We start from the raw sequence: 18,778 nt of genomic DNA, 5'->3' as shown, positions 1-18,778 counted from the left end.
CCCCCGCACTTCCCTCTGATATCAAACTGAGTATTCCGTAATACATCAGGCTGCACCCTATCAAATTATCCCTTATTTTAGACAAGCAAATTTCATCTAGCATCTAATGTCTCATTTCCTAATCTAATTTCCTCAAAATTGTCTGATTTAATTGGACTACATTGTGTTACCTTTGTTTCAGTTTTGTTGTTGTTCATCTTACCTCTTTTAAAGAAAATATCCATTCTGTTGATCTGCTCTGCAAATTCCTTTTCCATCTCTGACAGAATCAGCAAACCTCAACGTTTTTATTTCTTGTCCTTGAACCTTGTTGTTGTCTGCTTCTGGTGCCTTATCCTGATTCTAATGTTTCGCTGCTCTGTCAGATACCGCCCTGAATGGTGGAAGTAAGTGGTGAAGTAAACCACATTATTTCTATGTACTGTGATGTATCAGAAAGAAACACTTTTGAGCAAGACACTGCATTTGGAAATTGTGCCAAAAAAGTGTGGCAGACTGCAACTTGCTTCTCCATATCATAATTATTTCACAAATATTTGTCAGTTTCAAATCTTTTTAGCATTATAATGAATTGTTGACTGCAATACTTGAAGTCCAGCTGCTCTTTTGTAAACCGAGTTTCGTGGGAGGCTTCTCAATTGATTAAGTAACAGTGGCACATGCTTCCTCTCACATTTTCGTATGTCCACTATGTGGCCTGCCTTTGACACTTCTTGGAACAAAAGCATGTTTCTCCCAAGCAAAGAGGTTTTCTTTATGAGGTGGGGCATTGCCAAAGCTATCTGCGACAGCACTCTTTATCTTCATCATTGTTTGCCTTATCTGTTAAGCTTCATCCTCCCTCCCTCCCCCCCTCCCCCCCCCCCCCCCCCACACACACACAATACCACATGACTATTCATTCCTTAACAGTGTAACTGTATCCACTCATATCAGGCACAGCTTCACAACTGAAACAATTCAATAGTGACAACCACACTTTTTGTCAAATTCAAAGCAGTGTTACCAATAAAACAAGTATTTATTTCTCCAATTGTACAAAGTCAAGAGAGATATGGGGACATCCTATACAACTTGCATGCATCCACTCTACTTTCTTCCTGCTAGAGTGTTACATGTTGAATGTTTTATGGAGTTGCTGCCTTCAAGTTCTTTTGATATTTTGTGGCTCTTTAGGGCTTCTTTAGTTTTTTTATCTTCACATGTTGTTGTTGTTGTTGTTGTAGAGCTTTACCTGTCTGCCTATAACCAGCTGTATAGGACTACTGAATGATTTTACTTGATTTTAAAAGTGCCTTAAACAAAAAGGTAATATCCAGTAAGTTGAAATTACAAACAATCCCGTCAGAGGAACATCCGCAACTGAGCATTATACCAGAGGTTGAAAATACCATTACAGTTTTAAGGTTCTTTTATTTAACACACAAATGGTTTCGGGCTCTTATACACCCATATTCAGGTGTTGTACTGAAAATAGCAAGAGACGGGAGATAATTTTTACGCAGCAATACCCATAAAAAACAAAAAATCCATAAAAAATATTTAAAAACATTTAAAAACTGCCAATCAGGCTAGGTGCTGTGAAACCTAAGTCAAGATCAAAGTGACACCTGACAGTACTACGGACGACTGCCTGGGTAATGAAATATTCGAAGAATCCTGAACACAGTGGATGAGTGCAAGACATGGTGTGCTACCAACAAGTGCAGAACATGGAGTGACAGACGCGAAGAAGGAAGCAAACTTGTAAAGCAGAGTTACAAAAGTACTGCTATTTGTTGATGAAAAGAAGAACGTGGTGCTACTAGCCCAGCTGTTCACAATTTGAATTAGTGATTCACATATAAAATGCGAGAGATACAATTACATAGAAAGTTACATGAAAAATTTTAAAAGTGCATTATGCATGGTGAAGGAACATGTTGAACAGGGCAGTACAGAACTGTTTAAGTGTCCTGGTACTCTTTGCATATTTCTTTACCCAGGTACTGTCTGGTGTCACTTTGGCACTGACTTAGGTTTCGCAGAACCTTGGCCAACCGGCAGTCATTCAAAGTTTTTAAATTTTTTAATGGATTTTTTTGTTTTTTATGAGTATTGCTGCATAGAAAAATTATCTCCTCTCTCTTGCTATTTTTAGTACAACACTTGAAGATTGGTGTATAAGAGCCCGAAACCAGTCGTGTGTTAAATAAAAGAACCTTGCAACTGTAGCTGTATTTTTAACCTCTGGTGAGTTGAAATTAATTTGGTCCTTTATAATTTTTAAATGTAGACATTATTTTTATTAAAAATAATGTATTTTATCCTATTCTTTGTGCAGCCATCTGGAGAATAAGGTGTATATATTCTACGTGGAACATCCTATAATAGGTGATCAATGCTTAACAGTTTTATCACATACAGCCTTATGGTACTGCGTATCTCTCACTTTCTTTTTGGTTCTTTACCCTAGTTGTGCAATACCATCTCACTGGTTGTCCTGAAATTGTTGGTAGATGAATCTAATATGCTGTGAAAATGATGTGTTTCATAATCATCACAACTTGATATAAGTTTGTAGACATGTGTTACTCTTAATCCCACTTTATTGCCTGAAGGAATTTTTAGGGGTGCTACATTGTCTTAAACTATATTTAATTTTCTTATATTGGTTCTCTATCTCTTTTGAAGGAAACAGTAATTTTTTTTCACTGTACAGTACATTAGCAAAATCTTTGCAAAAATCTTTCTATGTACTTATGATATTCCAAATAAACACAGTAAGGTCATGCAATTTCTGGTTCCATACAATTCTTTCATCAGTTTACATGTTTTTTTTTTCACATGCCATTTGCTTATGTGTAGTCTGGTTCAAAGACTGATTTGGATTGCACCATAATTTTTAGTTTGTAAGTCAAATTATTCAGTTTTGCTTTGAAAACTATGGCCAAACTTCTAAGTTTTGTTGTGGAAGGTTTACCATAGTTCTCTAATTCTACAAAATGTATCTTATACCTTTCACAAGATTTTGTTTCATCCTCTCCTAACATGTGGAACACAAGCAGTTGTCAGCCTCTCTGTAACCTTACCCACATTTTTGTAGTCAGATATTAAGTAATGTATCTGCCACCAGTTTACTGTAACAAATATTGTTTAAACTCTTCCTACATCAGTGCACTATGCTATAGTTACATATTGAAGAGCTGTGGTGTCTCTGGTTGCGAATCCTCAACTTCAAAGCGTATTGTAAATATTATACTCACAAACAATTATTTACGTAGAATTTACACAGTTTATAACAACCTTCTGGAAAATTTTATACCAAAAATCTCGAAAAGTCTGTGACTTATTTTTCTCATTAAAACTGATTGTTTGAAAGAAATTGATGTGCTGTGCTGTGAAAATGTGTGGTTTTGATTTCTTTCTTGGTATCAGTGTCATGTGTGATAGAAGGACATGTAAATCATTAGAAAATTGCTTCTCCCATTTTATTCTTTCCACAAAATTTGTATACACAACATCAGAAACCATTCACAGCTTAAAACTGTGCTAAATACTGTCATTAAAGCCACTATCCACAGAGATTCAACAGCTGCAGATGTATCTCTCATAGCCCATACACCAATGATTCCAACCGATTTAGCCTTTCATTTTAAGGGACTCAATTCCCAATCAAGGTTTTGTTTGCATGCTGAAAGTCAGAGAGATGGTAAGAGGACAGTGACTGGGGGAGGGGTTAGGATGTATATCATACATATTTAGCAGTTGCAAAGCACAGACTGATTTGCTGCTAATAATAATAATAATAATAATAATAAACTCTAAATCCAAGCATATGATGTATTGACAAAAAATATGGTGGGTATTAAAGAGTGCTTATCCGCTTAATTATCAGCACCCATTCTAAACTACAAAGAGCTAAAGGTAGCTAAAGCACGTGAAATTATTCAGATGTTAGGTAAAATTTTCTTTGTGTCTTAGTTAGACCAACTCAGCCTCACTCAAGTGATAAATGATGCAAGACTTCAGTTGTCTGTGTCATCTTGATATAAAAACTAACAAAACTAGTAAGTAAGAGTATTTCAGGGGAATGAACACACAGAAGTTCTCCTTAATCATTTAGAAAGGGGGACAAACTTAACACACAGCCTAAATGTAGCTAAGGAAGTAATAACATTGCTAGATAAAATAGAAAAAGGAACAGCATAGGAATGTGGTATCAATAAGACCATCCTAGTGCAGCCAGAGGAAGTTGCGTGTTATGCACAGTGGGTGAGAGGAATGGGTTGAACAGAGGAATAGGGATACAGCAAGAAGAACACTGCGGGTGTAAAGTAAATGTGTGAAGTGGGAGGCATAAGGACTAAGATGAAGATGGTTAGGGGAAGGGGCTAACAGAGATTGAGACCAGGGGGAAGGACATTGTCTTACAGTATAGCAATGATTTTTCTCTTGTTTATATACTTGCTGACAATTAAACACTTCAAATATACAGAGTGGTTCCCATTATTTGTATTTTTTCCACCCAAAACTTTCAGGTTAGTTAAAATGCTTCAAAACAAAGATGTAGGAAGAGAGAGGGGATGGATTTAAAAAAAGGATTGGACCAGTCATAATTTGGTTTTTAAGCTCTAACAGTTGCTGTGTACACAGGTTAAGTTAGAAGAATTCATATCCTCATATTATGCAAACAACTAATATTCTGTTTTATGTGGTAACATGAATTCAGCACTTTCAAGCCATCCTCCTTGGATGTTTTTGTGATGGTCTGTGGAATGCAAACACTTTTTAAGTAATAACTGTTGTGACAAAAATTAGACCTAAAATGTTTTAATTCATTTGTAATTTTACCATATTCTCTGAACTGTTAGATACTGTAAGACTATATTCTCATTATTCTGTAGCTTGGTATCTCTATGAGTATAAAGTTATTGTGAACTGAGCTAACTTATAATGTCATTTATAAACATAATTGTGTTGCATTACAGAATTACATGATACATTCTGTGACTATGTAAAGTTAATTCTCATGGTACCTGCTATTATTGTCATGCTCGTCTGCTTTAGAAACACATGCAGGGACATGGTTATCTGCTTTTAATGAACTACATTCACAAGTTGAAACTTCAGAATTTCACCAGGACATGAAATTTGGCTTGCTGCTCTTTGTTTGGTCCCTGTTGGTGTTCTCTTGATTCTCTCTTATGGTGCCTCATTAGAACTTGTGTTTATCTTCTTGTGAATAATAATAATAATAATAATAATATAATAATAACAATAGTGATAACAGTTGTTTGCATAACAGGTGGACCTGAATTCCTATAATTAATAGGACTGATAAATGCAAACAAGAAAGGATTTTTATTTAACAGCATAATGAATGTGAAGAAATATGATGAATGCTTCTAGTTTTATTTTCTCTTTAACAATATTATAAAAATCATAGGTTGCTACTCATGGTAAATAAGACATGTTGAGATGCAGACAGGCACAATGAAAAGACTATCACACATTGAGCTTTTATCCAAAGCCTTCTCCAGAAAGGAATACCCACACACATTCACACAAGCAAGCAAGCACACCTCATACCCACATGACCAGTATCTCAGACTGTGTCAGCCAGAATACAACTGTGTTGCATTGAAGGGGACAGATAGTTGAAAAGGAGAGGAGAAGAGAAGGGATAAAGATGTTGTTGTTGTTGTTGTTGTGGTTTTCAGTCCTGATACTGGTTTGATGCAGCTCTCTATGCTACTCTATCCTGTGCAAGCTTCTTCATCTCCCAGTACTTACTGCAACCTACATCCTTCTGAATCTGCTTAGTGTAATCATCTCTTGGTCTCCCTCTACGATTTTTACCCTCCACGCTGCCCTCCAATGCTAAATTTGTGATCCCTTGATGCCTCAGAACATGTCCTACCAACCGGTCCCTTCTTCTTGTCAAGTTGTGCCACAAACTCCTCTTCTCCCCAAATCTATTCAATACCTCCTCATTAGTTACGTGATCTACCCATCTAATCTTCAGCATTCTTCTGTAGCAACACATTTCGAAAGCTTCTATTCTCTTCTTGTCCAAACTATTTATTGTCCATGGTTCACTTCCATACAAATACTTTCAGAAACGACTTCCTGACACTTAATTCTATACTCGATGTTAACAAATTTCTCTTCTTGAGAAACGCTTTCCTTGCCATTGCCAGTCTACATTTTATATCCTCTCTACTTCGACTCACTTCAGTTATTTTCTCCCCAAATAGCAAAACTCCTTTACTACTTTAAGTGTCTCATTTCCTAATCTAATTCCCTCAGCATCACCTGACTTAATTCGACATTCCATTATCCTCATTTTGCTTTTGTTGATGTTTATCTTATGTCCTCCTTTCAAGACACTGTCCATTCCGTTCAACTGCTCTTCCAAGTCCTTTGCTGCCTATGACAGAATTACAATGTCATCGACGAACCTCAAAGTTTTTATTTCTTTTCCATGAATTTTAATACCTTCTCTGAATTTTTCTTTTGTTTCCTTTACCGCTTGCTCAATATACAGATTGAATAACATTGGGGAGACGCTACAACCCTGTCTCACTCCCTTCCCATCCACTGCTGCCCTTTCATGCCCCTCTACTCTTACAACTGTATAATTGTAAATAGCCTTTTGCTTCCTGTATTTTACCCCTGCCACCTTTAGAATTTGAATGAGAGTATTCCAGTCAACATTGTCAAAAGCTTTCTCTAAGTCTACAAATGCTAGAAACGTAGGTTTGCCTTTCCTTAATCTTTCTTGTAAGATAAGTCGTAGGGTCAGTATTGCCTCACGTGTTCCACCATTTCTACAGAATCCAAACTGATCTTCCCCGAGGTCAACTTCTGCCTATTTTTCCATTCGTCTGTAAAGAATTCATGTTAGTATTTTGCAGCTGTGACTTATTAAACTGATAGTTCGGTAATTTTCACATCTGTCGACACCTGCTTTCTTTGGGATTGGAATTATTATATTCTTCTTGAAGTCTGAGGGTATTTCGCCTGTCTCATACATCTTGCTCACCAGATGGTAGAGTTTTGTCCAGACTGGCTCTCCCAAGGCCGTCGGTAGTTCTAATGGAATGTTGTCTACTCCCGGGACCTTGTTTCGAATCAAGTCTTTCAGTGCTCTGTCAAACTCTTCACGCAGTATTGTATCACCCATTTCATCTTCATCTACATCCTCTTCCATTTCCATAATATTGTCCTCAAGTACATTGCCCTTGTATAGACCCTCATATACTCCTTCCAGCTTTCTGCTTTCCCTTCTTTGCTTAGAACTGGGTTTCCATCTGAGCTTTTGATATTCATACCAGTGGTTCTCTTTTCTCCAAAGGTCTCTTTAATTTTCCTGTAGGCAGTATCTATCTTACCCCTAGTGAGATAAGCTTCTACATCCTTACATTTGTCCTCTAGCCATCTCTGCTTAGCCATTTTGGGGATAAAGATAGGTGAGTGCATTGGCACAATGAGGGTGAGGGGAAGTGAATTGGGAGGAAATGATAGGATGGAGTGTGGAAACTGTTGAGCTGAAGGTGTGGGGCAGTAGGATACCATAGGTTGAGGCCAGTATGATTTTGGGGAGTGGAAATTAGTTGAGTATAAGCCCCAAACTGTGCAGTCCAGAGAAGCTGGTGGTGGAGTGGAGGTTCCAAGTGGCTTCGGTTGTGAGGAAGCCATTGTAATCTAGCATGTTATGTTCATCTGCATGTTGTGCCCCAGGGTGGTCTACTTTGCTTTTGGCTCCAGTTTGGCGGCGGGCATGTGTCCTTATAGGCAGCTAGTTGGTAGTCATAGCATGGTAAACAACTTTGCAAAGATTGCAGCAGAGCTGGTAGATGATATGGCTGCTTTCGCTGGTGGCCCAGCCTCTGATGACAGGACTGAATAGGAACTGCTGGATGGATGTATTGGGCAGCTCTTGCATCTGGGCCTTCCACAGGGATATGATGTCTGTGGCAAGGTGTTGAGTTTGGGAGTAGAATAGGGATGGACTAGGATGTACTAGAGGTTGGATGCATAATGGAACACCACTTTAGGAGAGGTGATAACAATCTTGGGTAGGATGTCCCTTATTTTAGGGCACTGTGATAGGTAATCAAATGCATACGGATGTAGTGTATTTGTTCCAGTCTGTGGTGGTATTGACTGATGAAGGGAGCATTCCTTTGTATCTGGCTGTTTGAGGTGGAGGAAGGATAGGGGGTGTGTAGGGAAATGCCATGGGAAAATTGTTTGTGGACGGGGTACGGGAGGGTATTGCCTGTCTGTGAAGGTCTTTGTGAAATCTTCAGCATATGGCAACAAAATTCTTGTCACTGCAGATATACCATCTGAGGGTTGCCAGGCTGTATGTTATGTATTTTTTGGTGTGGAAGAGATGACAGCTGTCAAAATGCAGGTACATTTGGTGGTTGACAGTCAGATTGGTATCCCACTGCGGTCTATATATGCCTTTGCAGGTCTTCGGGGCCCAGTTCGAAGTGGCACTCTTCACTGAAGTGAACTGAACTCCAGTAATGAGATTGCAGGCTGAAGACAGGTCTGGAGATGTCTTGGACAGCAGTGGGATACCAAACTGATTTATCATCCCCATATGGCTCAACAACCAGGAGTTTCATATCAGGAGCTCTTTAGCTGTTATCTGCGGCACCCTTACAGCACAGTGGTACATTGATGATATTCTACTCCCTGTTTCGCTGTGCTTCATGCCATCCTGGGCTTACATTTCAGCAAGATAATGACTATCCACACTCAAAGAGTGTTTCTACTGACTGTCTTTATGCTCAACAAATCTTGTCTGTGCCAGAAAGATCACTAGATCTGTCACCATTTGAGAACATTTGGAGCACTATGGGGTAAGGCCCTCAAACCAGCTCAGTATTTTGACATTCAAACACACTAATTGGACAGAATTTGATACAATACCCCTCAGGAGGACATCCAACAACTCTCTCAGCCAATGTCTGCTTGCATAAGATGGACAAGCATGTTATTGGCTTGCTCAATGCTCTTTCTTTTGAAGAAATCATCAAGTTTTTCTGAAATTATAGTGATTTGTTTACCTATATGTGTACATCACATCTACCGATTTTTGCCCCTTCAGATAACGCCTTCATGGTACATAGTCCCCCTCCCTCCTTCCTCCCCCCTCCCCCTCCCGTCCCTAGGAGTATACGGCTTGATATTCTATTTATTTGTACCCATTAAAGAATTAGAAAAATACAGAATAGGGTTTGCAAACATAAAGTCTCTTATCTTTAACAATTTTCTTTTGGTGGTGATTTTCTCGGCAGCTGTATATAAATTTAAGCAGTTTAAAAGTAAAACATCTTTTGTATATCTACACACACACACACACACACACACACACACACACACACACACACACATCTTTCACCTTATTTACAAGGCATCTACATGGATGCCCTGAATGATTTTTTCATTGCCCATATAGGTTATAGTTTTACAACTGTTTTTGTATAAAAACTTTCATGAACTGTTTTAAATATGTAAGCTATATTTGCAAATGAAGAAGAGCTTGTCGTATATCAGGACACCCACTGAAGATGCCTTATAAATAAGGCAAAATGCATCTGGTGTGAAATAAAATTTTAAAAAATTAATGTGCAGTATGCAAAAGGTGCCTTTTTTTTAAAGCTACTGACATTTATCTTGTCCACACACTAATTGACTCAAACCCTTCTGAGGGGAACGACATTTTCTTCACAATTATTTGACTAGCAACAGGAGAAGAGAGGCTTGCATAATGCTAGTGAACACCAAAATAAGCCCAAGCATGTGATACTGCTGGCAATGATCTTTTGATCAGATTAGCATCTCAGCCTTGAGAAATACTTAGGTTACTTTGATATCACATTTCATCCTGTCCTCCTTTCATTCATCATCATCAATAAAACAAATGCAACACTGTATTTTACACATATTCATCACAGTCAACTGAATGAAAAACTTACACTCAAAACAATGCTCGTACTTCTGGAGAAAAGGGTACAGAATGAAGGCAAGCAGATGAAACCTTTCTGATTGAAGTGTTTGAATCCCTAGTGGCTTCCCAGCTCGTGATGTCATATCACAATTTTGTTTTATTTTTATTGTGGTTTGCTTAATCATTCCAAAATAATGGGAAGACATTTACAGATACAGATGAAATTCAAACATTTATTTACAGGGGCATGCTAAAAGGAATGCCTCCAAATTTTTTGTATGAAACTCTTGAAACTATTTCAATAAAACAAACTTTATTAACATTCTACCTTTTTAACTTTGTTTCTACATATTTATTTCTCAACACAATCACCTTTCGTGATAAACACATTTCCATTTCCCCAATGAGACACCAGTTTGTTGATACTGTCACAAAACGTTTGACTTTTTTGATGGAACCACAATCTCTGCTTGCACCACTTCATCACTATCAAAATGAAGTCCTTGAAGGTGTTCTTTAAATTTTGGAAACAGATCTAAATGAGATGAGGCGAAGATAGGACTGTGTAGAGGACAGTCAATGATAATGGACCCAGGGCATCAAATTGTTGCAGATGTCGCAATGCCTGCATGTGTCTACCTTTGTTATGCTGAAGGAGAAGGTGAACCAGGTATGGATGTACTCTTTGACTTCAAAACTTGATTACAGCATGCTATTTCTTCAAGCACTGGCCTAGTTACATTACACGCTGTCATGTTATGCACTTTGATTTGGAACCCTCTAGCAACAGAGGACTGTAAATATGTAGGCATGAGAAATACAGATGTAAAATGTTAGTAATGTTTGTTATACTTAAATGGCTTTAAGATTTTTCACATAAAAAGTTTGGAGGCATTACTTTTCAGCATACCCGTGTATTACACAACAGGCCTGGTGTAGCTGTTTCATAACTTGCAATTGTTCTGCTCTTGTTGCTCTCAGATGTACATAAATGATTAATAATTACAGTGGAAGTAACCTCATCACACATACCCACCTGGAAATACACACAACTTCTCTTAATACTGCAGTGGAACTGGTGTGAGTGGTTTACAAGCTCAGAGACAATCAACAATGATGAAAGGATGAAAGGCAGGAAACCCCCTCCATACTCCTCCCCCCCACCCTTCATTGCACCCCCTTGCTCGCTGTGTGTGTGTGTGTGTGAGAGAGAGAGAGAGAGAGAGAGAGAGAGAGAGAGAGAGAGAGAGAGAATAGAAATAGTGTGTACACAAGCTAGCTCAGAAACAATGTTTGTGACTTCTTGATTATGTGCTATTCCTACTCAAAATTTACTGTACATAATACATGTTTTGTTAACACTTGTCATTGTTTGTATTCCACTAATGATTATATATTATCATATTGATTGGATGTTACACTAGGCATATTTTTTCCCCCTGCAGAAAGCCATCAATGCTCCCAGTACAAGCACAGACACCTGCAGCAGCTCCAGCGAGGACATGTACTCTTCACAGACATCAGCTGATGGCACACTTGTAATTAGTGACAGTTACAGTGACAATTTGCTGTTGGTGCTTCTTCAGTGCCACAATAGCCCTGATCCACCAAGAGCACTTCTGTCTTCCTCACTTTTGTTGAGAAACCCTATTCTTTCAGTCTTTGCAAACTGTTACGAGGTAAGTTGGCCGCATTTCTCCAAATTTTATGATTAAATGTTGTATGTATCTGTTCCATGAGAATAATTTGGAGCAGTCCATCTGTTTTGTTAGACACATTGTTTAATTATATAAAATAGCTTTAGCTGAAGTATTTTGCTTTAATTAGTTTCCAGTGATTGATGTTGTATTTGAAAGTTCAGTTGGAAGAAAATACAGATTGTCAAAGTATAATAATTTTTTTGGGTCTACATTAAATATGTATTTGAACTGTATGCTACTTTTATACATTTTAGAGAATGGTTTGAGGAACTTCCAGTCTTGGTAAACACTCCAGAATTTTTAATCTCAACTGTGATTCCACTGTCACTTTTGTCTCTCACCTGACTGTTTCTTCCTTTCCTTCCTCTCTCAGGGTCTGGAGTGACATTCCTTGTTGTACACACTCCATGTTTCTTTATGTTTTCTGTTTTGTGTCACTCTGTTGTCTAATTGAAGGAACTTGAGACTGAGTGTGTTTTTTCTGTGTTCACATATTTTTTGGCTCTGCTGTTGTTATTCCTGGCTCAGCAGTGGGTGAGTAGGTGCTCCTTTTTTGTATGACTTTTTTGATATTGCTTGTTTGACACTGTGTTCCATCTTTGGCATTATGGATGTTATGATTTATCTACTTGACTGTTGCTGCTCAGTTGCTTTATTACTTCATTCTAATTGTAACAATAGTATAGTAGATTCTTTAACAGGCTGTGAATCAATGGTGTATGGCAGCTATCTGGATAAAATACTTCTCGTCTGTTAAGAATTTTACGTAGACTATATGATACGTGATGTAGTGCATTTATTCTTTCTCAAAGGAAATGATTTCTTTCTATTAAACTTAGTGACTTTCTTTTCATTGTAACAATGTTATGAAAAGGAGAGATTGCTACTCACCATTTAGTGATAACCTCTGTAAGGTGAGTAGCAATCTATCATTCTCATAATATTGTTGTTGTTCCATCCTGAAGTTTCTTTTCATCGTTGCTTTTTACACACTTCAACTCCTTTTTTCATGGCATTCTGCAAATTAATTTACTGATTTCCTCAAAAAGTTTATAGACTTGTATCTTCTAAGTGGGCATGAAGGTAATTCTGCTGCTGGTTACAAGAGTAAAAAAAATCTGTAAGAGCAGTTGATGTGGCCTGGAGTAGTATTTGCATCATCACTAATCTCAAGAGAATATAGTGGTTGTATGAAGAACTTGCATGTTGTTTTGTGTAATTAGAAAAAAAAAGCATTAACCTTATCTAACTCCATAGTGCTGAATGGTCTTGTGGCATCTTTTAGAGGTTGCAAAGGACTTATAATGCATTGGTTTGGATTTGTTTTACAGCTTAGACACATTCTCATTCACAGCTGTTAAAATATCACTAAAATTTGTTAAAGACTACCAGTCATTCCATAATTACCTCCACGTTTGCAGAATTGTATGATGATGAGTTGTAGTGTCAGTACTGTGTAGTTGTACATCTATAGCAGTAATATGTCAATACTTAGAAAGGCAATGGTTCTATTATGCTTCTAGGATTCAAAGAAATACTATGCAGCTTTTGTTTGTTGAAGGAAAGGACCGAGTTCACTCAGAAATGGTTCAAATGGCTCTGAGCACTATGGGACTTAACTTCCGAGGTCATCAGTCCCCTAGAACTTAGAACTACTTAAACCTAACTAACCTAAGGACATCACACACATCCATGCCTGAGGCAGGATTCAAACCTGCAACCGTAGCGGTCGCGTGGTTCCAGACTGTAGCACCTAGAACCGCATGGCCACTCCGGTCAGCCGAGTTCATTCAGAGTAATCATATGTTCCAGAAACTGTAAATTTGGGGTTTAGTCAAGCTAGCCACAAGTTTCCATCTGTCATGTTTCTGAATGCGCAGTCATGGCCACGCTGTTTTAAAAAGTCAGTTATTTCATGACAATAACACCTCATAGATTCTAACCAATGAAGTAACAGAGTTACACATTCATGTAGGATATTTTCCACATCTCAAAGCCTTTTTGGAAATTAATTGTTCATAGATGAGATAATGAAGTATTAGCTATTTCCTAATGATTTATAATGTCATCAATAAAAGATCAAGACTGCTTGAAATGGTGAGCTAAGCTGTTTGATTGAAAGCTTATCATTATTTGAGGAGAATGGTTTTAACTACACATACAAGAAATAAAAAGAATACTGTGCTACCCACACACCAATTGACATTATACACATGGAATCCCAAGGGTAGGGGATGACAATACTAAAGAACATAAGTGGCAAAAACAAATTGAATATTAAGCCAGAGACTCTAAAGACAATGTTACAGCAGATTCTGTGGGAGAAATGCTACTATTCAGTAGAAGAATTCATAGAGGTTGGAAATGGCGATTTGAACAAGGGGATATTAATCTCATGTACTTGAATCAAATTATTTGATTATGTTTGTTATGTGATTAAAATACCACAACTCCATTTCTTAAATTTGAGCTGAAACAGGGTGTTTTAAGCCCAAATCAATAAGTTCCGTTAAAGTGCTAGTAGTGCAAGAAAAGTTATTAGTTTTTGCTGGCTGCAGTCTGCAGTAGTAATGTTAAGTACAGATCTCTTTGGAATGTGATAATTGGATAACTAGTATTTTTAATCCAACTGCAAGGCTTAGCAATCTCACCTGCGATTTAGACTCTTTGGGAAAGTGTCTTCGGAAAGTAAATTGTGTAACAACAGTAGGACTTGCAGCTAAAAGCTTGGACTGCTACCTTAATTGTGCATTTGAGGTTATCAGCCACATTGCCGATAATACTCCTAGTACAAGTATCAAACAATGGAAAATCCAGGATTTAATGTAACAATTTTATGGAAAGGAAAGTTTCCACTCACCATATAGTGGAAATGCTGAGTTGCTGATAGACACGACAAAAAGACTGAAAAAAATAAAGCTTTTTGGTCAGTAAGGCCTTCGTCAAAAATAGACAACAGACAGACACACACACACACACACACACACACACACACACACACATGATTGCAGTCTCAGGCAACTATAGCCACATGGTGTGTGTGTGTGTGTGTGGGCGCGCGCGCGCGCCTGTGCGTGAAGTGTGGCTACAGTTGCCTGAAACTGCAGTAGTGTGTGAGTTGCGGTTTGTGTGTGTGTGTGTGTGTGTGTGTGTGTGTGTGTGTGTGTCTGTCTGTCTGTCATCTATTTTTGATGAAGGCCTTACTGACTGAAAGCTTTATTTGTGACAGCCTAATACAAGTATGAAGATAATGCACTGATGGGTATGACAAGCCTTGGATGAAGCATTCTATGAAACTTGCTGGCAGACCTAGGGTAATCACTCAGGAGAGGGGGTTGTCCATACACGAGTGTGCCTGATGTATCACTCCTCATTTGGTTGGATCATATACAACATGGTTTTCATCTGAATACTTCTGGTAGGAGGCTTCCTGCATAGCCAATTATCAGAAGCATCCAGTCCGACCAAACTAGTACCCATCCTATCTCCGTCATTTCAAGTATGTTCCCTAGGGTAAATTCATCTCGAAACATAGAGCTTCAGAATAAATGTTGTTACAATTGAAATAACTGCTAGCAAAATACAGTACTACAGCTTGGAAAAAGCCAAGCACATCAAAGAAAATGAGTTAAGAGTCTTCCATCAAAACATCAGAAACCTCAGTAATAAAAATAAAGGATTACTCATTATTGGTCATTCTCACTGTCTTACATACAGTTTATGTCCATCATTTCCTTGGTTGACCTGTGTCCATCCTTTCTTTCAGAAAATTAAAGGATAGTGGATATTTCAGCAGACTTGTAGAGCATGTCATATGGAAATAACTGAAATTGAACAGGGCGCTGGTGATGGACACAAGATAATATTGTACTTCTGTAGAGGCAACAAGAAGAAAGGAGGAATATCTGTTAATGTCAAAAACCAAGTCTAATGCAAGGCCTTCAGCCTAATGAACGTTGTTTTGATGAAAACCTTTTGAATGCCGCACCACAGTACTGGGTCAAGAAACATGCAAGCTTGTAGCACTGACAGTTTACATTTCAGCAAAGGAAAGTATCATAAGTGTAAAGCAGCTAGAAACAATTTTAGTAATACAAGAGTGAATCAAATATAAGCAGGGATTTTTTTATAAGTTCCTTTAAGCTTCAGAGAAATTCATACACACAAACTTATTTTTCTATATAGTCTTCTGAACAGGAAACTTATTTTTTCCAGCAAATAGGCACTCCGTGATTCCATTTTCATAAAATGAACATGGCTGTGAAACCAGCCAGTTGCACTCAAACACTTTGACAGCACCATTATTGTCAAATCTGGTCCTCTGACTGCTTTCTCTATTGGTCCAAAAAAATGAAAATCACAGGGTGATAAGTCTGGATTGTAGGGAGGATGTTCTAAGATTAAAACTATATGGAATATTGTCAAACGGGAGACAGGGCAGCCTGGCAGTGCACAGCATACCATAGCAATAAAGCCAAATGATGATGTTGTGAGAGATAATTCACAAGTTACAAGTATTTTTAACAATCACTTTCTGAATGTAGCAGAAAAAATAGGGTTAAAGGGTTCAGTTGAAGAAGCAAAAAAATATGTTAAAATGTCATTCCCCAGGACTTTAGGCCATTAGAAATAGCACCAACATCCCCCACTGAAATTAAGGGAATTATAAATATACTGAAAACCAAGAGCTCATGTGGTGTTGATGCAGTCTCTAACAGAATTTTGAAGTGTTGTTCTAATTTAATAAGTGGAGTCCTTAGCGATATATGTAATGCTTCGCTGGCACAGGGAATTTTTTCAGACAGATTGAAGTACACAGTTGTCAAACCTCTTCATAAGAAAGGGGACAAGAGTGACTTAAATAATTACAGACCAATCTCATTGCTGACTTCATTTTCTAAAATATCCAAAAAAGTTATGTATTCAAGAGTAGTCTCACACTTAAGTGAAAATAATTTACTCAGCATGTCACAGTTCTGATTCCAGAGGGATTACCCAACTGAGAATGCTATTTACACATTTACCCATCAAATAGTACAAGCCCTAAATAACAAATTAGCACCGGTTGGTATTTTTGTGATCTCTCCAAGGCATTTGACTCTGTGGATCATGTCACTCTCTTAGAAAAACTCCAGTTTTATGGAACTGAAGGCTATACACACAGCTGGTTTGAATAATACTTAATGAACAGAAAGCAAAAGGTTGTGCTGAATAGCACAAGTAATGTTGGGAGGGTGGTAAATTCTAGTAAATGGGGAGTTATCACAAAGGGTGTCCCACACGGTTCAATTTTAGGTCCTCTGCTGTTCCTTATTCATGTGAATGACCTCCCACTTAACATTCAGCAAGTGGAACTAGTACTTTTTGCATGAGTGTTATAATAAATCCCATTCCAGAAAAAGCAGCTGAAGATTTTGTTAAGGATGTCGTTGAAAGAATTATTAAGTGGTTTTCGGAAAATGGACTCCCCCTTAATTTTGGAAAAACTCACTATATCCAGCTCTGTACACCGAATAGAATCATACCGACAATTGATGTAGCATATGAACAGGGCTCTGTTACCAGGGTAGATTTCTCCAATTTTTTGGATGTTCACAGTGATGACAACTTGAACTGGAAGAAGCATATTACTGAGCTTCTCAAACACCCGAAGTTCAGCTTATTTCGCTCTTCATATAATCACAGATCAGCCTCCTAATGTACTTTGCATATTTCCACTCGATAGTGTCTTATGGAATAGTTTTCTGGGGTAGCTCACCACAAACACATAAAGTACTGATTGCACAAAAGAGAGCAGTGAGAATAATTAATTGTGTTCACCCAAAGACGTCATGTAGTACATATATTTGCTAATGAAATTCATTAAAAAATAATCCATCTCATTTCGCAAAGAGCAGTGATGTTCATACGTACAACACTAGAGGGAAAAATGATCTTTTCTATCTGTTATTGAAGCTGTCAGTTGCTCAAAATGGAGTACATTATTCAGCAACAAAAATCTTTGATCATTTGCCCAACAACATAAAGTGTCTGGCAGGTAGCAGATCAAGTTTTAAATCTAGCTTAAAATCATTTCTTTTGGACTTCTACTCCATGGACAAGTTTCTGTTTCAGAAATGGCAAAATAAAATAAAATAAAAATTGTACCTCTAAATGTAGCTGTATATGTAGAACTAAAAATCTCAGTAATATTAATATTAGCAGTATTCATATATGTATATGTATCTTGTAATCTGACTCGTTCCACATCGTATCGATAAAATAGTCAGGAAAATGATCTACGGAACATGACATAACTAAAACTAAACTAAACCTAACCTAAGTGTCCTAGAAGAGTCCCTGACAAGGGTTTGAAATGCATGCCTTTTCTGACGATGTGCGCATTTTCCACGATAGTAGTATACAGTATTCACTGTAAGGTGTTCATTGAGAAAATTAATGAGAAGAACTACTTTAAATTAAAAAGTCAGTCATGTTGGTCCTCAGATTAAGCCAGTGAGTTGCATTCTTAACTATGTCTTGTCCTTGTAAAAACTGTTTGTGCAATAGTACATCTGAGTCTTTCTCAGACTGTTGTCCCCGAACTGTACCCCAAGTTTGTGCAAAATTTCAGATGGTTTGGCACCCTCTGTTGTTAGAAACTTGATTATAAAGCATTGCACAACAGATCTGACATAGCAATTCTGACTAAAGAAATGGTACGACAATGTTCTAGCTGGGGAGGGCTATTACTCTAAATGAAAGAAACAATGAGTAGAGATCAAGCTGCTCTCATTTACAAAAAGGTCCATAAAACAAGAATTCCAGTTTATATTTGATTCACTCTTGTATCACAGAGAATTAACCAAAGACTCATTCTTTGTTGAGACCTTAATGTTAATTTTCTATAAGATAGTACTGGTTGGGGGCACTTTCAGTTATTCATGTCCAGCTTTGAACTATGTCTACTGTAAAATTCTATGTGAAGATTCAACAACAGTGGTGGCCACAATGATCAAATGTTAATCGTGTTAATCAGTCATAGAAATAAGTATTTTATTGCAGTCATGAACAATTGCTTGATCACAGTTTTTAAAGAGAAATTACCGGAGAACACCAAGGAGAAATTTATAAAGCAGACAGCACT

General features: G+C 37.6%; 1 protein-coding gene across 1 annotated transcript in view; it reads left to right on the top strand.

The window, feature by feature from the left end:
- LOC126088260 (spatacsin) overlaps positions 1-18,778 on the top strand; it is a 388,646-nt gene that overhangs the window by 192,491 nt on the left and 177,377 nt on the right. The window contains exon 18 of the mRNA XM_049906389.1: positions 11,398-11,631. Within this exon, the coding sequence (XP_049762346.1) occupies positions 11,398-11,631 (234 nt within the window). The remainder of the gene's footprint in view (positions 1-11,397; positions 11,632-18,778) is intronic.

This window comes from Schistocerca cancellata, chromosome 6, assembly GCF_023864275.1.
Source record: "Schistocerca cancellata isolate TAMUIC-IGC-003103 chromosome 6, iqSchCanc2.1, whole genome shotgun sequence".
NCBI classification, from domain to species: domain Eukaryota; kingdom Metazoa; phylum Arthropoda; class Insecta; order Orthoptera; family Acrididae; genus Schistocerca; species Schistocerca cancellata.
This window is presented reverse-complemented; position numbering and strand designations above follow the sequence as displayed.